We start from the raw sequence: 22,642 nt of genomic DNA, 5'->3' as shown, positions 1-22,642 counted from the left end.
TCATGAACATGCCATTAAATTAGTTGATAATTTATCTTTAAGAAAGAACATGTAGCTGCAATCATAAGTGGAATGTGTTGAAATTCCACTTTCAATTAGGGGATTAGGTTATAAGAGACCCAAACCTATGGAAAAGTCAAAGGAGATTTTTCTGATGAAATGTCAAAGCTGTTTAGTCTCTGGAATGACTATACATGGCTTCCCTGGTGGTGCTAGTAGTAAAGAATCTGCCTGCCAATGAAGGACACAAAAGAGACTTGGGTTCAGTCCCTGGATTGGGAAGATCTTCTGGAGAAGGGAATGGCACCCTACTCCAGTATCTTTGCCTGGGAAATCCCATGGACAGAGGTGCTGGGCGGGATATAGTCGATGGGGTCACAGAGTCAGATGCAACTCAGCACCACACACAGCACATATGACTGATCATATGGGGTTCCATCATTGATACTGGTATACTCTGTTTAGTATTTCTTTATTTCTTAGTTTTATTTTTTATTTTTAAAAAAACTGTTAATTTTGCATTGTGGTATAGCTGAAAACAACGTGATAGTTTCAGATAGACAGCAGAGACTCAGACAAACATATACAGTATCCTTTCTCCCCCAGACTCCCTTTAGAGTTTTTATTTGTATTCCCTGCCCACCCCTTTAACAGTTTGTCTCCTAGATAATTAATCTACACTTTGCCCACCCCACTCAAACTCCCAAGTGATGAAATGGGCTATATTCATTTAACCATTTTTGTTTTCTTCCTAAGCTTTAGCAAAGAGCAAACAACAGTACTCATGGAAGGTGAGTTATCAATATTCCCAATCACTTTTTTTTTCTTATCTGCTCCTTTCAATGATAAACATGACCAAATATTCCTGGGACTGGGCTCCTTTATTGATGGTATCTTTGTGTGTCCTTTCGCAGCTGTGACCAGTTCACTAGAGGAAAGTAATGAAGAGATCAGCCTCCGAGTGTCAGGTAGTGAGGGGCCCGAGCTGGAATTTTAGAGGCCTCTTACATCGTGAGATAAAACCTGTATTTTCCAGATCATCATCCTAGTAAAGTCTCCTTTTCTGTATGGGCCTTCATATGAACCTATTTTTCATGTGTCGTAAGATTAGATGACGACCAACACTTGTCTCCAGGGCAACTGGGACTGACTGATCAATGCACCTTTTGTGAAGACTATTAGAAGTTGAGTTTGTGCCTTTTGTGGACTGATATTTGTGTCCCTCCACCAAATTCATATGTTTACATCCTAACACCCAAAGCCTTGACTTTAGGGTGTGAGGGCCTTTGGGAGGTGGTTAGATCATGAGGGCACCTCACAAATGGGGTTAGTGCTCTTATTTTTTTAAGATTTTTAAAAATTTAATTAATTAATTGTTGACTGCACTGGGTCTTTGTTGTTGTGTGCGGGTTCCCTCTAGTTGTGAGCGAGGGCTACTCGTTTGTTGCAGAGCATGGACTCGAGCACGCTCAAGTTAAGTGGCTGTGGCACACGGACTCAGTTGCCTCACAGCATATGGAATCTTCCTGAACCGGGGATTGAACCCATGCTTGTCCCCTGCATTGACAGATTCTTAACCACTGGACAATCAGCGAAGTTCAGGATTAGTGCCCTTATAAAAGAGGTCAACGGAGACCGCTCTCAACTATTCTGTTTTGTGAGGACAAAACAAGGAGATAGGCATCTAATGAGCAGGACGTAAGTCCTCAGACACTGAATCTGCTGGTACCTTGATCAGTTCAGTTCTGTTCAGTTTACCCAAACTCATGTCCATCGAGTCGGTGATGCCATCCAGCCATCTCATCCTCTGTCGTCCCTTTCTCCTCTTGCCCCCAACCCCTCCCAGCATCAGGGTCTTTTCCAATGAGTCAACTCTTCGCATGAGGTGGCCAAAGTACTGGAGTTTCAGCCTCAGCATCAGTCCTTCCAATGAACACCCAGGACTGATCTCCTTTAGGATGGACTGGTTGGATGTCCTTGCAGTCCAAGGGACTCTCAAGAGTCTTCTCCAACGCCACAGTTCAAAAGCATCAATTCTTCAGTGCTCAGCTTTCTTCACAGTCCAACTCTCACAACATGACCACTGGAAAAATCATAGCCTTGACTAGACAGACCTTTGTTGGCAAAGTAATGTCTCTGCTTTTTAATATGATGTTTAGGTTGGTCATAAGTTTCCTTCCAAGGAGTAATCGTCTTTTAATTTCATGGCTGCAATCACCATCTGCACTTATTTTGGAGGCCAAAAAAAAAAAAGTCAGCCACTCTTTCCCCATCTATTTGCCATGAAGTGATGGGACCAGATGCCATGATCTTTGTTTTCTAAATGTTGAGCTTTAAGTCAACTTTTTCACTCCCCCTTTTCACTTTCATCAAGAGGCTTTTAGTTCCTCTTCACTTCCTGCCATAAGGGTGGTGTCATCTTCATATCTGAGGTTACTGATATTTCTCACAGCAATCTTGATTACAGCTTGTGCTTCTTCCAGCCCAGCATTTCTCATGATGTACTCGGCATATAAGTTAAATAAGCAGGGTGACAATATACAGCCTTGACGTACTCCTTCTCCTATTTGGAACCAGTCTGTTGTTCCATGTCCAGTTCTAACTGTTGCTTCCTGACCTCCATATAGGTTTCTCAAGAGGCAGATCAGGTGGTCTGGTATTCCCATCTCTTTCAGAATTTTCCACAGTTTGTTGTGATCCACACAGTCAAAGGCTTTGGCATAGTCAATAAAGCAGAAATAGATGTTTTCCTGGAGCTCTCTTGCTTTTTTGATGATCCAGCGAATGTTGACAATTTGATTTCTGGTTCTTCTGCCTTTTCTAAAACCAGTTTGAACATCTGGAAGTTCACGGTTCATGTATTGCTGAAGCCTGGCTTGGAGAATTTTGAGCATTACTTTACTAGTGTGTGAGATGAGTGCAATTGTGCGGTAGTTTGAGCATTTGGGGGATTGCCTTTCTTTGGGATTGGAATGAAAACTGACCTTTTCCAGTCCTGTGGCCACTGCTGAGTTTTCCAAATTTGCTGACATATTGAGTGCAGCACTTTCACAGCATCATCTTTCAGGATTTAAATAGCTCAACTGAAATTCCATCACCTCCACTAGCTTTGTTTGTAGTGATGCTTTCTAAGGCCCACTTGACTTCACATTCTAGGATGTCTGGCTCTAGGTGAGTGATCACACTATCGTGATTATCTGGGCCGTGAAGACCTTTTTTGTACAGTTCTTCTGTGTATTCTTACCACCTCTTCTTAATATCTTCTGCTTCTGTTAGGTCCATACCACTTCTTCCACTTCTTTCCTTTATCGAGCCCATCTTTGCATGAAATATTCCCTTGGTATCTATAATTTTCTTGAAGAGATCTCTAGTCTTTCCCATTCTGTTGTTTTCCTCTATTTCTTTGCATTGATTCCTGAGGAAGGCTTTCTTATCTCTCCTTGCTATTCTTTGGAACTCTGCATTCAAATGGGAATATCTTTCCTTTTCTCCTTTGTTTTTCACTTCTCTTCTTTTCACAGCTATTTGTAAGACCTCCTCAGACAACCCTTTTGCTTTTTTGCGTTTCTTTTCCATGGGGATGGTCTTGATCCCTGTCTCCTGTACTGTGTCACAAATCTCCGTCTATAGTTCCTCAGGCACTCTGTCTATCAGATCTAGTCCATTAAATCTATTTCTCACTCCACTGTATAATCATAAGGGATTTGATTTAGGTCATACCTGAATAGTCTAGTGGTTTTCCCTATTTTCTTCAATTTAGGTCTGAATTTGCCAACAAGGAGTTCATGATCTGAGCCACAGTCAGCTCCCGGTCTTGTTTTTGCTGACTGTATAGAGCTTCTCCATCTTTGACTGCAAAGAATATAATCAATCTGATTTTGGTGTCGACCATCTGTTGTCCATGTGTAGAGTCTTCTCTTGTGTTGTTCGAAGAGGGTGTTTGCTATGACCAGTGCGTTCTCTTAGCAAAACTCTATTAGCCTTTGTCCTGCTTCATTCTGTACTCCAAGGCCAAATTTGCCTGTTACCCCAGGTATTTCCTGACTTCCTACTTTTGCATTCCAGTCCCCTATAATGAAAAGGACATCTTTTTGGAGTGTTAGTTCTAAAAGGTCTTGTAGGTCTTCATAGAACTGTTCAATATCAGCTTCTTCAGTGTTACTGGTTGGGGCATAGGCTTGGATTACTGTGATATTGAATGGTTTGCCTTGGAAACGAACAGAGATCATTCTGTCGTTTTTGAAATTGCATCCAGGTACTGCATTTTGGACTCTCTTGTTGACCATGATGGCTACTCCATTTCTTTTAAGGAAATCCTGCCCACAGTAGTAGATATAATGGTCATCTGAGTTAAATTCACCCATTCCAGTCCGTTTTAGTTTGCTGATTCCTAGAATGTCAACGTTCACTCTTGCCATCTCCTGTTTGACCACTTCCAATTTGCCTTGATTCATGGACCTTACATTCCAGGTTCCTATGCAATATTGCTCTTTACAGCATCAGACCTTGCTTCTATTACCAGTCACAACTGGGTGTTGTTTTAGCTTTGACTCCATCCCTTCATTCTTTCTGGAGTTATTTCTCCACTGATCTCCAGTAGCATATTGGGCACCTCCCGACCTGGGAAGTTCCTCTTTCAGTGTCCTATCATTTTGCCTTCTCATACTGTTCATGGGGTTCTCAAGGCAAGAATACTGAAGTGGTTTGCCATTCCCTTCTCCAGGACCACATTCTGTCAAACTGCTCCACCATGACCCATCCGTCTTGGGTGGCCCCACATGGCATGGCTTAATTTCATTGAGTTAGACAAGACTGTGGTCCTGTGATCAGATTGGCTAGTTTTCTGTGATTATGGTTTCAGTGTGTCTGCCCTCTGATGCCCTCTCACAACACCTACCATCTTATTTGGGCTTCTTCTTGGACGTGGGGTATCTTTTCACGGCTGCTCCAGCAAAGTGCAGCCACTGCTCCTTACCTTGGACGAGGTCGCCCCTCCTGACCTTGAACGTGGAGTAGCTCCTCTCAGCCCTCCTGCGCCCAGGCAGCACTGCTCCTTGGAGGTGGGGTGCCTTGATACAGCCAGTTTAAGGTACTTTTGCTATAGCAGTCCTAACAGACTAAGAATGCTTTTCTTCGACTAACAGTTTCTCATTGCTCAAAGTGCTCCTGCTTGGCTGGTAGGAATTCCACCCAGGTTAGTGGTCTCTGTGGCATATATAACACCACCCAGATGTCTCTCACAGTGTTTTTAATCCGTTATCCATGAGATAGTACAAGCCCATTTCTATCTTTCTTTCTTAAGCTATTGATCAAGGAGCCCTAGTTTCACATTGCTGCTGCATCACTGATGCAGGTAAGAACTGGGTAAAGCCTGAGATTTTATGCTTACAGTTCTCATAAATCCCAATGTGAGGCTTATACTGCTGGCCTGGTGATCATACTTGAGGGACCATTGGATGTGAGACAGGAAAGAAGGTAAAATGAAAATTAGATTTAGAGATTGATTTAATAACTGATTCTTAAGAATCGGTTAGAATTGTAGTTATACAAATAGAAAAAATTGAGTGATAGGCATATATAAAATTTTATATGTAAATTACATATAGTATATATAAAAATGTATTAGTAAATCTTACACATATAAACTATATTTTATAAATTACATATTATAAAATATTTATATGTATCTGTGTGCTCAGTTGCTTCAGTCATGTCCCAACTCTTTGCAATCCCATGGACTGTAGCCTGCCAGGCTCTTCTGTTCATGGAATTTTCCTAGCAAGAATCCTGGAATGGGTTGCCATGTCCTTCTCCAGGGCATCTTCCTGACCTAAGGATCGAACCCAGGTCTCCTGCATTGCAGGCAGATTCTTTACCGTCTGAGCCACCAGGGAAGTCCCTTCTCTACGTAATTTACACCAAAACATCAATAATGCCTTTGCATCCTGTGAAACATTGTGGATTTGTTTGAGAATATTGTGAGATTTTCTATAGTGTGAACATGTTAATACTAAGTGGTAACTTTAAGAAAAGTACTTGTTGTTTAGCCGCTAAGTCGTGTCTCACTCTTTGTGACCCCATGGACTGTAGCCCGCCAAGCTCCTCTGCCATCTATTTCCTTTTCAAGGGGATCCTCCCAACCCAGGGACCAAATCTGCCACTCCTGAGTTGACAGGTAGGTTCTTTACCACTGAACCAACCAGGGAAGCACAGTAGCCGTTCCCCAGGCTAGAGTCCCAGCATGACAGTGAAGGGTTAGCTGGCCACGCAGAGGCCATTACCTAACCTTGATCTTTCCTGTGGATACAACAGGTACTGTGGTAGGTGATTATTGTGCAGCCTCATTTTTCTTACTCAGTCCCTAGCTTTTCATGCTGCCTTCATGCTTTCTAGAGAGTAGCATACCCAGAGGGAGCAAGCGGTCTCTGAGCTTCCTTCCCTCTGATAGAGACAGGCAGTGTAAGACAAGCAAGCCAGTGGCAGGCAGTCTGTTCCAGAAGGTTGACTCTATCCTCTGATGGATTTCTCACTTACCTCCAGTATTCTACAGATTCATGGCCATAAACAGGTTCGTGTTACCTGAACCTTAAAAGAGAAAAGATAAACCAATAAAGAGTATCAGACAGCAGGGGCACATTTTTCAGGTCACATGGAATGCTACAGTAAATACAACAGTCTGCTGGCTCGCCAGCAGTGACCTGGATATGTTGAGGTTTTTATGTCTCCAGACCTATCCGTATTGCCTGATTCCTCCTGAATATGCTCACAGAACACATAGCCACAGATGGAGCCCTTCGGAGGTTCAGCTCACACGTACCCAGCCTCACAGTTACCCTGGGAGGCGGTGTGATGAGAATGCCCAGTAAGTGTGGGCTCTGAGACCAGGCTTGTGTGCCGCAGTCCCAGCTGAATGCTTCCTCAGGCATGCTGGAGAAACTTAACTCGGCCACCTATCTTCTCTGTGCCTGGGTGTTCTCCTCTGTAAAATGAAGATCATGATAGTTCCTACCTCCATGTTCCTCTGAGGGTTAAAGAAGTTAGTATGTGTACCTCTTTGGCACATAGAAGCGATGTAATGGTGTTCGGCATTGCTGTTGTTATCAACAACGGCATTATTAAAATAAAGAAGTAAATGTGTGTGTAAAATATTATTCAGAATTTCTTTTGCTGGACTTCCCTTGCGATCCAGTGATTAGGACTCTGCCCTTCCAACACAGGTGGCGCAGGTTTGATCCCTGGTCAGGGAGCTAGGATCCCACATGCAATGTAGTGCAGCCAATGTGTGAGAGAAAGAAAAAAAAAAAAAAAGCCCTACAGGTGTGTAGAGTGTGGGAAAGGCTTCAGTTACAGCTCAGGTCTGTGAAATCATCAGAGGGTGCATGTAAGCGAGAAGCCTTACAAGTAGATGTGAGTCAAGGTCTCCAGTTAGAGCTTTGCCTTCATCTCAGAGTCAAAACAAGAGAAAAACATTATAGATGTGATGTGTGTGGAGATCCTCAGAAAGGGCTGATGTTTTCATAGCCGCTGGTCTGCCTAGGAAGGGAAAATCTGGGAGTTTGGTAAATAGGGAAAGCACTTCAGTCACAAACTTCAGTCTTCAAGAGTCTGTTGCACAGTTGAATAGTCCTTAAGGCAATGACCTGGCCAGCGGCTTCGGTGAAAATGGTCACTTTGAACAGAAGTGGCCTAGGAGGGAGGTTTTACAAATGATGACCGTAATGAGAATGTATCCTAGGAGCAGATTATGGATGGATACACAGTCTTTGTGGCGGGGGGAAGATACCTATAAACAGGACAAATGTAGGAAAAATATTGTCCCCTTACTCAAACCAATAATGTTCATACATTTTAGGACATGGTTTTTTGTAGGGACTTCCCTGGCAGTCCAGTGATCAAGACTCTGCACTTACAATGCAAAGGTGAGGTTTCCATCCCTGGTCAGGAAAATGAGATCCCATGTGCTGTGTGACACAGCAAAAAAAAAAAAAAAAAAAAAAGATACTTTTTATAAAAAGTAACAGATAAAATATATATATATATATATATTTTTTTTAAAGATTAAAAAAAGTTATTAAAAATAAAAGTAACAGATAATGTTAACATTCATTGAGGCAAGTTACCTTTAGAAGGCCAGGAATGGCTTCAAGGAGAGACATTCTCTTGGCAGGCCTGGGTAATGTGTGTCTAGCACATTTTCTTGTGCTTCTGTGATGGGATCTTATCTCACAGAGTTAAACTGCTCTCATAGAAAGGTTCTGTAAACTGAAGGAATATATTTTATCATTTTAAGTGAAATCTGCTTGGGCTTTTCATTGGCATTGGATGGAATTTGTAGGTTAATCTAGAAAGAATCTGCATATTTGAAATGCTGATTTTTTTCCCATTTTGAAAATGCTATTTATCTCCACTTACTAAAGTATTTTAAATGATCTTTCAGTCATATTTTTTAGAGATTTTAAAAGATAGGTTCTGAATATTCTTAAATATATGTCTAGGATTTTGTTTTACCTTTATCATGAATATATTTTTACCCATTTCATTTCATAGAGGGTTGGGTTATTTTCAACTTATAAGACAAATATTCATACATTTTTAAAATTCAGAAATAGCATTTTTAACTTGTCAGAAAAGAACAGCAGTGGTAAAACAGGTTCACTAAAGCCATGTCCGTGGAGCTGTGGAAACATGCACTCTTACGCACTTATTGATGAGAATGAAAATAGGTAGCATTTTTTGAAAGAATTTGTCAGTGCCTCAAATTCAATTTGTGTAACCTTCAAAGTGGCAATAAGTGTGTAATAATTTATACTTGGGAGATAATTACACATGTGGAAAAAGATGTGTGCATACGGCCAAGCTCAGTATTTTTTTTTTTTTTAACCATAGGAAAACCCCACAAATGTTAATTCTCCAGTTGTAGTAAGTTAAGGCATATGTATATGAGGACAAACCACTAAAAACATTCAGGCACACCTGTAATGACATCGAAAGTTGCCTACAAACTATTTAGAGAACAGGAAAACTTGTAGAAAGACAAGTATACTATGACCCCATTTTGTTAATATTGTGTGTGTGTGTGTGTTTATAAAGAGAGAAAGAAAAATATGTGTGAAAGGTCAGTATCATAAGTGCTTATTTCTAGCAGATGGAATACAGGGTCTGTAATACTTTCATGGACTTCTACAGATTTCTTTTTAAAAAGTATACATCAATTTTATAACAACAGTAAAGCTATTGTGTAAAAAAAAAATTAGTCTGCTGGAATAATCCCATGTGGTCAAGGATCCATGTTATAAACTCTATAATGTTTTTTCTTTTTCTACTGTTCACTTAGTACCTAGTACCAAATGTGAGGTATACAAGTGAACTGTGAAATTTGTGATTTAGATACTTTCAGAGGCTGCATCATTTTTGTTGGCTGGTAGAAGATGAGATGCCCTGTATCATTGGGAGGACCTGTTTAATACTTCTGTCCTACATTTTGGCCCGCTGGGACTTGGGAGCCCACAAGCCTGGCTTCAACAGAGGATAGTGCACCATAACTCCAGTCTGATGTCTCCACCTGGATGACTCAGGAGACCTGAGGCATGAGGTGGGCTGAGTCCCTTTCTGCTACCTGAGGCTGCAAGGAAAGGAATCTAAGTGACACACATATCTCAAAGATTTGCAGGTTTGATTCCAAACCACTGCTATAGGCAAATACTACAGTAAAGCAGGTCACATGAATTTTTTTGGTATCCTAGTGTACATAAAACTTATGTCTGTAGTACTGTATATTGTAGTCTATTAAGTATGCAATAGCATTATATCTAAAAAAATATACACACCTTAATTTAAAAATACTTTTTTCCTGGGGAATATTGGGTGCTTTCACTGCTGTGGACCCAACCTCTGGTTGGGGAACTAAGATCCTGCAAGCCACACATCACAGCCAAAATAAGAAATAAAAGACTCTTGTTAAAAAATGCTAGCCATCGTCTGAGTCTTCAGTGAGTTGTGATCTTTCTGCAACAGTTAACATCAGAAATCACTGATCACAATAAAAGGTTTTTAACAAAGAAAAGAAAAAAAATTCAAAAGATCACTGATCATAGATCACCCTAACAAATACAGCAATAATGAAAAAGTTTGAAATACTGCAAGAATTGCCAAAGTGTGACACAGAGACACAAAGTGAGCAAAAGCTGTTGAAAAAATGGTGCTGATACACTTGCTTGCCACAGGCTTGCCACAAATGTTCACTTTGTAAAAGCGCAGCATCTCTGGAGTTCAATAAAACAAGGTATGCTTGCCTGCATTTTAGAAGGTGATAAGTACCTGAAGGGAAAGGGAAAGTGGGGTGAGGCAGGTGATGAAGTGCCCGGGACTGTTGCACTTTTAAATAGACTACCTCGCTGAGAGTAATATTTGAGCAAAGAATAAAGAAGGTGAAGCAAAGTTTGTGGCCACTGAGGTAAAGAACATACAAGCTGAGGAACAGTGATCAGGTTTGACTGATAACACAAAGCCCAATATGGTTGGATCAGAATGGGTAAGTGAGGAAGTAATGGAAGATGAGGTCAGAGAGGAGGGGCTAAAGAGGATAAATTAATTCAGAAATGGAGGATCTACCTACTTATCACAAATATTACTGAGGCATATTATAGAAACCATCCTCCTCTCCATCTGACAAAAAAAGACTGTTAGGCTCTGCCATAATTAAGTGTGACTCTCATCTCTCTGGTAGATTTTACTAGATTTTTTTCAAAAGTCACAGTGAAACTGAAATGTCAAGACATCAAATGACAAGAGACAGGCCCAAAGCATTTATTTCACTGTTCTCTTTGTGTGCCCAAATTTTGATGTTAACCTATCATTGAATGTTATCCTTTCAGCTCCTGCCAATCACCAACTGTCTAATCTAGAATTAGAGCTGACAGAGATGGTTCTCATCCATTTTGGGGGTGTTTTGTTTGTTTTTTACTCTTTATAGGTCAGAATTATAGGCTCTAATATAATCCTTATTTAATTTTAAGGCCCAATTCAATCCCAATTCAAATTTAAGGCATTGAAAAATGAAGATGTTTAATAAAAACCTTAAAATGAGAAAAAGCATTAAGTCCCTACAGGGGAAATTTCAAAGAGAATGTGAAAGCTTTCCATGTTTTCATAATTTGTTGAAATATATCTCTTTAAAGAGAACCCTAAACTCCTACAATTCCCTGATAATGGACACCACCTACTGACTAGTTCTTATGTCTTTCTGCTTCTCCTAAGGGGAAAAGTACAGAGTTATGTCAGATGCCCTGTGGAAGATTTCCCAGAGTCTCCTTAAATGGAAACAAACCCTGGAAAAAAAGGGAAGTAAATTTTAATTGAAAAGTTGTGTGTTTATAAAAGTAAAGGATAGCCTCTTTCCCGTCTAGAACCAAGGAGGGAGCAGAAGAGAAGAAAAAGAAGGTTCCTGCTGTGCCAAAAACCTTTAAGAAAAAGCGAAAGAATTTTGCAGAGCTTAAGATCAAGTGCCCAAGAAAGAAGTTTGCCCCAAAGATGCTTCGAAAGGCAAGGAGGAAGCTTATCTATGAAAAAGCTAAGCATTACCACAAGGAATACAGGCAGAGGTACAGAACTGAAATTCGAATGGCTAGGATGGCACTAAAAGCCAGCAACTTCTATGTACCCGCGGAACCCAAATTGGCATTTGTCATCAGGATCAGAGGCATCACCGGTGTGAGCCTGAAGGTTTGAAAGGTGCCACAGCTCCTTCGCTTCTGGCAGATCTTTAATGGCACCTTTGTGAAGCCCAACAAGGCTTCAATTAACATGCTGAGAATTGTGGAGCCATACATTGCATGGGGGTACCCAAATCTGAAGTCCATAAATGAACTGATCTACAAGCGATGTTATGGAAAAATCAACAAGAAGCGAATTGCCCTGACAGACAACGCATTGATTGCTCGATCTCTTGGGAAATACGGAATCATCTGCATGGAGGATCTGATTCATGAGATCGATACCATTGGAAAACCTTTCAAAGAAGCAAACAACGTCCCGTGGCCCTTTAGACTGTCTTCTCCACGAGGTGGAATGAAGAAAAAGACCACCCATTTTGTAGAAGGTGGAGATGCTGGCAACAGGGAAGACCAGATCAACAGGCTTATTAGAAGGATGAACTAAGGTATCTACCAGGATTATTTTTGTAATCTGGTCAGTTAATAAACAATTGAAACAAAAACAAAAAAAGTAAAGGATATGTCTACAGAATAAGTACCTTTAAAATTTTTCACTAAAATGTAACAAGTGTTAATTTTTAGGTGGTAAGACATTGACTCTTCACTCTTCTTTTTTATCTTGGGCAGAGAGAGATTTTCAAAAAAATTATTATTAACATTTCGCTGTTATTTTATCGCTACTGTGATTGTTGTTACTATTTAATAAGGATAGAGTCCAGGTGGTCCCTGCAGCACAGTGAACCACGAGCAACCTGGCGCGGCCTCTAGTGCTGCGCAGGGGCTTCTGGGGATTGTAGTCCACAGGCTACCTCGCGCATGCGCCATGGTCCGGGACGGGTGCTGTGAGCAATTTGTGTGGGGCGCTGAGGTGAGTGTGACTCGGACCGCGCCCCCTTCTGAGGTGTCACTGTGTATGGGGGATGGGGGCTGTGAAACTGTAACCCGACCTTGTGAACTGGAATGGGAGGCGTTGGAAGCGGGGACTAGTGACAGATAAAAGGACTTTCTTGGCGAGGTGGAGTGGTGAGGAGCTTCGGCCCGACCTCCCTGGAATGGGGTAGGGGGTGGGGAGCTTGGGCTGGTTTGCGAGCTGGTGCCTCTGCAGGTTTGTAGGATGTGCAACTCCGGGTCAGGGTTGGTGTCAGTCTTGGCACGTGCATCTCTGAACCCAGGCGGGGGCAGGGGGCGTGGGCTCAAGTTTTGGAGATGCTGATTTGGGCCATGCGCCCCTGATGGGAAGGGTTTCCCTGGTAGCTCAGTCAGCAAAGAATCTGCCCGCAAGGCGGGAGACCCGAGTTCGATTCCCGGGTCAGGAAGATCCTCTGGAGACGGGAATGGCAACCCACTCCAGTATTCTTGCCTGGAGAGGACAGAGGAGCCTGGCGGGCTGCAGCCCATGGGGTCGCAAAGAGTCGGACACGGACAGGACTGAGCGACACACACCCCCACACACCCTCCCTCCCTGATGGGGAGAGGAATTGACCCAAGCAGTTGGGTCCCCTCTGATAGGAAGGACAGCTTGGTCTGTTCGTTCCTCGTTTCGGCACTCTGCATCCTTGGAAACTTAGTTTCTAAAGGCTTCTGCGTTTGGGGTGTGGCAGCCCTTAACTCCAGCGGGGCATTCTTGACTTTAGGGCGAAAGTTCTGAGGGGGTCAACTCAAACTGTACATCCCTTCTCTGTGTGTTCGGGCCAGGAGTGTGTCTCTGAATACAGTATGAAGACAGAGAGTGCTATCTTTGAGGATTATAAGAAAAACTTTTAATTGTTAAACTGCAGTCAACAAATTTGAACACTGACTCTTCATTTTATAAAATTAGAGAATTACTGAGGTGTAATATTAACATTTTAAAGATGATTTCATATCTTTTAGCACTACTTACTGAAATATGTGTGGACAAAATAATATGTCAGCGAATTGCTTCAAAATAGTATGTGAATGTGTGGGGAATGGGTAGAGGTGTGGTTGAAACAAGAGTGACCACATGTTAATCATGGTTTAAGCCAAGTGACTGGTACATGGGGATTCACTGTGCTGTTCTGTCTGCCTCTGTATATGTTAGAAATTTCCATAATACAATATTTTGGAAACAATTTTCCACTTAACTAGCTAGGAAATGCCTGAAGCATAGGAAGGTTGAATTTTCCTCTTAGTTGCACATAGTCTGTGGGGCCAGACCTTGGAAATCCCCCTCAGACTAGACCCCAAAGCCCTGAGAGTCCCTGTGAGCTCTGAGATGCAGAGTTTCAAGCCTTTCAATAAAATTCTGTAGTTTTCTTCCTTTCTTTGTGAAGGTGATTCATTGGTCATTTATATCTTTTGTCCCTTGTAAGTAGGACAATTTTTCATTTCTCTCTCAGAATATTGAATATTTCTATCTCTGAATAGTGAATATTGGTGTCTCTTTCAACATCTCAAACCTATTATTGCCAAAACTGAACTTCTGATCCTCCCTACAAAACCTGTCCCTCGTATGGACTTCCCCATCTCTGTCAAGGGCAACTCCGTCTTTGCAGTAACTGAGGCTGAAGATTCCTCTCCTGTCTTCCTTTCTCTGCCCACATGCAAACCATCAACAGATCCTGTTGACCGGATCATCGGTATAAATCTTGGTCCCTGCCATTTCTCGCTACCTCCACCTCCACTTCCCTGATCCAAGGCACCGTCATCTCTGACTGGGATTTCCTGAAAACCACCTAACGAGTCTCCTGCTTCCCTTCTAACCATTTGTAATCCATTCTTTTTATGTCTGTTCTGTTTTTGTGGGGGTTTAAAGTTCATTTTTTTTTTTTTTTGGAGTATAGCTACTTTACAATGTTCTGTTAGCTTCTACTGTACAGCAAAATGAATCAGCTATGCGTGTGTATGTGTGTGTGTGTGACTCAGTTGTGTCTGGCTCTTTGTGACTCTATGGACTGTAGCCTGCCAGGCTCCTTTGTCCATGGAATTCTCCAGGCAAGAGTACTGGAGTGGGCAGCCATTTCCTCCTCCAGGGGGTCTTCCCAACTGAGGAATCGAACCCAGGTCTCCTGCATAGATGGCAGATTCTTTACTGTCTGAGCCACCGGGGAAGCCCTGAATCAGCTGTACATATATCCCCTCTTTTTTGGATTTCCTTCCCATTTAGGTCAACACAGCATTGAGTGGAGTTCCCTGTGCTATACAGTAGGTTCTCACTAGTTGTCCATTTCATACATAGTCAATCCAATTGGCAGTCCATTCATCACACCAGCTAGCATGATCCTGCTAATACCTAAGTTAAATCATGTCACTCCTCTGTTCAGAATCCTCCCATTACTTCTAACTAATGAGACCAGCAGCCCAAACCTTCAAGTGTTCTCATAGCATCTACCACTTGGCTCCCTTTTCCTGCATTCCATTCCCTCTTGCTCATTCCCACACTCACTCCACTTGAACCATGTGCATGCTGCCACCTCAAGGTCTTTGCACTTGCTATTTACTCTGTCTAGAATGCTCTGTACACATACTTGCATTGCCCACTCTCTTGCTTCATTAAGTATCACCTCAGTGAGACATTTCCTGACCACCCTCTTTCACTCCCAGTCCCCCTTACCTGCTTTTTTAATCTTTTGCTCCATAACATTGATCACTGTGGTATCTTCAGTGTCCACATCACTGCCTGGCACCCAGTAGGCACTTAATAAATATGTGTTACATGAGGGAATGCAGTCCCTGTTTCTCTCTGAGCTTAGAGACAGAGGCAGAAGGCAATTAAGCCGCTGCAGTTTAATTCTGTCACAGAAGTGGTACCTGCCGTAGTCTGAGTGTTTGTGTCCCCCTCAAATTCATTATGTTGAAAACCTAGTGGCAGGATTTCCCTGGTGGTCCAGTAGCTAAGGCTCCAAGCTCCTAGTACAATTCCTGGGGCCCAGGTTCGATTCCTTGTCAGGGAACTAGATTTCCACATGCCACAACTATGCTGCAATCAAGACGGGAGACCCCGTGTGCCACAACTAAGGCCCAGCACAACCAAAAAAATAAATATTAAAAAAAATGTGGCAGTTTGACCCAAAAGCTTGAGGAAAGAGATAGGAGTTATACAGGTGTCTGGGATGGGATTGGTGGGCGGGAGGTTTGAGGAGGTAGGAATTTGGTTTGGTGAGAGTGAGACGAGAGGAAAAGACATCTTGGAGAAAAAGAAGAATGTGTGAGAAAACTGTCCAGCCCAGAAGGAACCAATATTCATTCACAACTTGTTAAACCCCCGGTCTCATGGATTCTCTCTTCTTTGCAGTTCTGGTTTCTCTGGCTCCTGCTCTCTCTAAGAGGAAGACAGTATGATTAAGCTCCAGGTAAGCTGAAGTTTCCTTTCTTTCTCTTAAATGCCATGTCCATTCTGAGGAGCTGGATATCTCTATTTTCCAAAAGGAAGTCAGCAATTTTTGAGAGACTTCTGTGTGGTAGGCACTTTACCTTATTTATAACAGCTGGGAGAGGTAGTGTTATTATTTCCTTTGGAGAAATTAAGAAACAGGCTCAGAAATGTCAGGATGTCTGGTTCAGGGCTCCTCCCAAGTTCAGTTTGCTTACCAGTACCAGTCGATGAGCTGCTTGTCCCTGGGCCATGAGAGATAAGTACAGAAATCAAGAGTAAGGGACTACCCTGGTGATCCCGTGGTTAAGAATCCACCTTGCAATGCAGGGGACGTGGGTTCAATCCCTGGTCTGGGAACTAAGATCCCACATGCTGTGGCGCAACCATCATGCTGAAAGGCAGCCAAATACGTAAATATTTTTTGAAAAAAACAAAAGCAAGGGTTTGGAGAATTCCTTGGTGGGGTTAGAACTCCATGCTTTCAAACTTGTGGCTCCAGGTTCAATTCCTGGTCAGGGAACAAAGAGGATTTGGAGCAAAAAGGTAAAAACTTAATGACTGGTACAGCAGCTTCCAGTGTAGCTCTTCTTCCAGAAGTCAGTGGTGCAGATGATGAGCGTGCCATGTGCTTGATGTTTTAGGAAACTGACCTTCAAGGACGTGGCCATGGTCTTCTCCAAGGAAGAGCTGGCACTCTTGGACTCTGCCCAGATAAACCTGTACCAAGACGTGATGCTGGAGAACTTCAGGAACCTCGTCTCCGTGGGTGAGGACAACAAGCCCCTGTAACTAAGCATCAAACCACTGGTCCCATTTTCTCAAGTGATCAGCTTCAAACTGGATAGAATATTCCTGTTGGAGCACAAACAGAAACCTCCTAAGAGATACACATGCAGATGACAACCTGCAGTTAATGAGTTTTAGCAGATAACTGTGAGCAGGTGGTCCCTTGTGAGTTGTGGGTGGGTGAGGGAGCTTTCCCCCACCCTGTGCCCCCTGCCTGCGGGCATCCGATGCAGTTGGCAAGCCTACGCTGATCTCATCACACGTTTAGGCTCTTATTCCCTCATATTTTCCAGAACAAGACTGAGGAAATTCACATTACCAAGGCCTTGGTCCCTTGGTTGCCTCTAGAATAAAACCAATGTGGTTTTTTTGTTTGTTTGTTTGTTTTAAACCAATGCTTTGAACAAACTGGTATTAAAGGAACCAAGTTAGGATCTGGTTGGTAGTCAGTACACTATGAGTGTCCACTTATTTGCTCTCTTGCTGATCAGTATCTATCCTAGCTTCAATTTCTCAGAGCCCTGTATACAGCTATCTATGACCTCAGTTCAGTTTACGAGATAGTTGCTCTTATTGTCCCCCTTCTACAGAGCAAACAACTGAGGCACAGAGTGGACAAGTAACTTGCCCAGGATCACCCAGCTTGTCAGAGGAACTAGGATTTGAACCTCCCAGTCTGACCATCAGCCCTGTGCTTGTAATAACCAGGTGACGTGAAGTACTGCTGTGTCCACAGATTGTAAACAGGGCTCCTTGGCCTAAATGTGCAGGGCTGACCCCATTGGTGATTACTGAAATCAAGTGACCATGTCATAGCTAGCAGTTTTTAAAAAGCAAAACAAATCCATGGACTAGAACACAAAAGGATTTATCAGAGTACATTGCACCTGGTAAGGAAAGTCTCAACTGATCACAGTATTTTAGTTTCTGGTCTGTGTCTCTGTGTAGGTACTGGGTCACAGTGCAAATGCTTTTCTTGCTATGTGTACAGTCCAAACAGTTGGAAAACTACTGCTTTAAGCCTGTTCCTGTTTCCTCTGACACCACTTTATGAACCAAAGTCACTCAATAAAATGAATCAGAAAATTATCTTGAACTAGGAGCACTGTCCAGATGATATTTGTGACATTTTGTGAAGCCTGTTTTTGGGTGCCAAGGTGTTGTGACCATCAACCCTCTATTTCTTATGAACCTTTCATACAATCTTGCTTCCCTGGGTGCCAGGCTATGAACAGTTCCACACTGCCCATTCTCCTAGCCATCTCTAACAAGAAATTCTGCAATAAACTCAAAGGGGAGAAGTTGGGAATTGGACTACAGGGTTTTGATAGATTTTTTCTCTTCACAAAGCCAGAGAACCTCGGGAAAATAAAAAGGATGTCTTATATTTCACAATATTATCCCCATTTCAATCTCCACTGCAGCTGTAGACACGCTGTGTACAGTTGTACAGGTTGTACACAAATATACATGATAGTTCTATCACATTTAATAGTTGAGGTAAAGGAAAGGAATGGTTAGGAGAGAGGACTTGTTGCTTGTTTCTGCAACCTTCTGCAGGATCCTGGAAGGTCTCTGTGTGTTTATGCAACCTTCCACAGGATCCTGGAAGGTCTCTGTGGTCCTTTATATCTCTCACCATGTCCAGAACTCCATTATTATATATACTACATGAATCATATGGGAGCCTTCCTCTTATGTTTGGGGGTTTTTGTTTTGTTTTTTATGTATTTTTGTTCTTCTAACTTCATATCATGTAATAAATAAATAAATAGTCACATGGTGTAGTAGCTATGATGATTCTTTCTAATGTATACTCACCCCTTCAGTCAGAAACAGCAATAACCAAGAACATGTTGAAAATGAATTCACAATGAACAACAAATTTTAAGTACAGAAAGGGTACATTCCATTTCAGTGTGGTTCAATATGTACAGTGTTTAAAAGCGCATCTCCCTTTAAAGCCTCACAGATGTACATAATTCTTACAAAAGTACCCACACTGACATTTATTAAGTTTTAAAGTTATCTCACAGGGAATATGTGCTTTAAAACTATAAAAGCTTGTGTATTTTGGAAGCAAAGTTATCCTAGATAAATTTATTTTTAAATATTGCTGAAAAAATTACAGGCTTTAGAGGTCATGGATATCAAATCCATTACTTAAAAACAAATTAGCAAAATGACTAAAGTCTTTTTATGGACGACTCTAATAGCAGAGAGGTGAATTTCTTCCTTTATAAATTGTTTCCAGTATTTCTTCTGATGCATCTGCAGTCAGTGGTTTTTGATTGGCAGCTCACAGATTAGAATAACTAGGTTTCTAATTGTTTCATACACAACTAGGATCCAGTGGCAACTTCTCATCCCACCCAGCTTCATATCCTCAGAGCCTTTGGACAGATGATCTACTTGTTTGCTTCGCCAAATTCTTTCTTCTCAGAGAAGACAGGATTTTAAACCCTAACCTTATGAACCTTCAGGGGAAAGGTTTGAGTTACCTCTCACCAGAAGTGCTCTACTTTTGACAAATTTGGAACCAAAGGATCAGTGAATTGATCGTGAGTCATGATTATGTTATTATGAATCTGCAAGGAGATTGTCCCCAATATTTAGGAGACATTTCCCTCTGTGAAGAGTGGACAGGAGTGTCTCTAAAGATTTCTGAAAATGAAAACCATGTAATAAATGCCATTTATTTAGAAAATCAAGACATTACAGCTTGGAAAAGCCTGACACAGGTCCTTACCTGAGAATCTTGGAAGAAAGGCAACCTAATGACTGAGCCCCATAATCCTCAGAGAAAGCAGATAGAAGAGAAACTGGATGGATGTGCTCGGTGTAATGACAGCTTCCTTCAGACCTTGCGTGATTATGATGATTCCCAAGAATGTAAAGCAGAGGAACTTTGTAGATACACCAACTGTGGGAAACATTTGGTTATAAAGTCAACAGTCAAACACAGTCACATGGTCCATGCAGTGTGGCACGCTTTCAGATGTAATAACTCTGGAATGGGCTTCACAGATGATGCTCGTGTTCATCACAGTGCTCACACTGGAGGAAAATCTTATAAACATCGTGAACAGTATACTGTTCACGATAAAACCCATTCAGGGGAGAAAATTTGTGAAGGTCAAGAGTGGGCTCAGGGCTGCAGACAGAACTCAGACCTTCCTAGGAATCCCAATGGTCCTCCAGGAGACAAGACCTATAAATGCATGGAATGTGGCAAAGGCTTCAGTTGCGATTCCTCTCTTCACAACCATCGCCGAGTCCACACGGGGGAGATGCCTTACACCTGTGACATGTGTGGGAAGGGGTTCGGATTCGGGTCACTCCTGTGTATCCGTCAGAGGGTCCACAGTGGGAAAAGGCCATATAAGTGCACAAAGTGTGGGAAGGACTTCGATCAGAGCTCCAACCTTCTTGTCCATCAGAAGGTTCACACAGGGGAGAAACCCTACAAATGCAGTGAGTGCGGAACATGCTTCGGTTCCAGCTCAGTTCTCCAAGTTCACCAGAAGCTGCGCACGGTGGAGAAGCCTTACAGGTGTGATGAGTGTGGGAAGAGCTTTAGCCAAAGCACACACCTGCACATTCACTAGAGGGTCCACATGGGGGAGAAACCCTACAAATGTGATGTGTGCAGGAAAGCTTTTGCCTACAGCTCAGTTCTGCATACTCGTCAGAGAGTTCACACAGGAGAAAAGCCTTACACGTGCCAAGTGTGTAGTAAGGGCTTCAGTTACAACTCCTATGTTCACTTACATCAGAGAGATCACACCCAAGAAAAGCCATATAAATGTGACAAGTGTGGGAAGGGCTTCAGTTGGAAATCAGATCTTCACGTTCATCTCTGAGTCCACACAGGAGAGAGGCCCTATTAGTGTAAGGAGTGTGGGGAGGGCATCAGTTGTAACTCATATCTTCTTGCCCATTAGAGCGTTCATAGGGATGGGATGGACTATGCATGTCATGAGCATGACAAGCCTCAGGAAATATATAGGTTGGACCCTCTTACTCAACTAAGACTGCACAAGAGGACAGAAACATTATAAATGTAGCTAGTCTGGGCTCAGTGAGGAAAACAGAAGCCACTCTAGGTGTTCCAGATGATAGACACTTATTCAGCTATTAGGAGGGTTGGAGGAGCAAAGGACAGGGACGCTGCCACCCATGATGTCAGCATGCAGCACTAAAGCACATGTTTCTTAAGGACATTCCAGGAAACTACTGTGGCTGTCAACACCTTCCTTGAAATACCCATCAGCTGTCATAGGCCAAGAAAGTGATTCTTGACAAATGGGCTGTTTGTGGCAATGACAGTAGTTAGAGGTCAAATTTCCATTAATGGGTGTGCCCAGGAAGGAAATTCTAATTGGGATGGGGCCAGCAAGAACTTCAGTCCAGCAAAAACCTATAGGTGTTTTTGCTTTTGTTTTTGTTTGTTTTTAGAATCTCCTCTAGAAATGTATTCTCTGCTAAGAACATTCAAAACAGTGCTCAGAAATGAAAGCTCTGTTATTAGTATGGTAAGAATTAGGCCATACTCAGGTTTTCAAATCCATTAGATTCTTCATACAGTCAAAAATCTCTATGGAAGTGATATTTTAAGGGTGTGACAGAGACACTGATATGTATTCATATTCCTACTGGTTCTATTTTCTGGCACACAGTAAGGACTCCATTTCCCAGCAGGCCTTGCAGTTCAGGATGGGTCCACATCATTGCATTTTAACCAGTGGAGTGTGAGCAGAAGTGATTTAGGCTACTTCTTGGGCTGGCCTTTGCAAAAGCATCTTGTGATGTCTTCTAGGCTTTTCTTTACTTGTGCTGATCTTGTAGGCTGTTTCTTCCAAACTGGAATAATGGGAAAACTGGGTATCTGTGTTGTAATTTTTTTTAATGCGAAATAAACATTTATTGTGTTACACTACTGAGATTTTAAAGCAATGCCAAAGAATGCTCAAACTACCACACAATTGCACTCATCTCACATGCCGGCAAAGTAGTGCTCAAAATTCTCCAAGCCAGGCTTCCAACAGTGCATGAACTGTGAACTTTCAGATGTTCAAGCTGGATTTAGAAAAGGCAGAGGAAATTGTCAACATCTGCTGGATCATCGAAAAAGCAAGAGAGTTCCAGAAAGACATCTACTGCTTTATTGACTATGCCAAAGTCTTTGACTGTGTGGATCACAACAAACTGTGGAAAATTCTTAAAGAGATAGGGATACCAGACCACCTGACCTGCCTCCTGAGATATATGTATTCAGGTCAGGAAGCAACAGTTAGAACTGGACATGGAACAACAGACTGGTTCCAAATTGGTAAAGGAGTATGTCAAGGCTGTATATTGTCACCCTGCTTATTTAACTTATATGCAGAGTACATCATGAGAAATGCTGGGCTGGATGAAGCACAAGTTGGAATCAAGATTGCCAGGAGAAATATCAATAACCTGAGATATGCAGATGATACCACCCTTATGGCAGAAAGTGAAGAGGGACTAAAGAGCCTCTTGATGAAAGTGAAAGAGGAGAGTGAAAAAGTTGGTTTAGAGCTCAACATTCAGAAAACAAAGATCATGGCATCTGGTCCCATCACTTCATGGCAAATAGATGGAGAAGCAATGGAAGCAGTGAACAATTTTATTTTGGGGGGCTCCAAAATCACTGCAGATGGTGATTGCAGCTATGAAATTAAAAGATGCTTACTCCTTGGAAGAAAAGTTATGACCAACCTAGACAGCATATTAAAAAGCAGAGACATTACTTTGCTAGTCAAAGCTACGGTTTTTCCAGTAG

General features: G+C 42.2%; 1 protein-coding gene and 1 pseudogene across 1 annotated transcript; both read left to right on the top strand.

Annotated features, from left to right (window-relative positions):
• Positions 1-12,193, top strand: part of LOC136161448 (large ribosomal subunit protein uL30 pseudogene) — a 36,684-nt pseudogene extending 24,491 nt beyond the window's left edge.
• A 341-nt stretch (positions 12,194-12,534) lies between these two features.
• ZNF285 (zinc finger protein 285) lies at positions 12,535-20,777 on the top strand. The gene is given in 3 exon segments (XM_065919372.1): positions 12,535-12,548; positions 16,689-16,813; positions 19,279-20,777. Coding segments are annotated over 3 exon segments (1,638 nt in total).
• Positions 20,778-22,642: the final 1,865 nt, after the last annotated feature.

This window comes from Muntiacus reevesi, chromosome 2, assembly GCF_963930625.1.
Source record: "Muntiacus reevesi chromosome 2, mMunRee1.1, whole genome shotgun sequence".
Lineage (NCBI taxonomy): Eukaryota > Metazoa > Chordata > Mammalia > Artiodactyla > Cervidae > Muntiacus > Muntiacus reevesi.
This window is presented reverse-complemented; position numbering and strand designations above follow the sequence as displayed.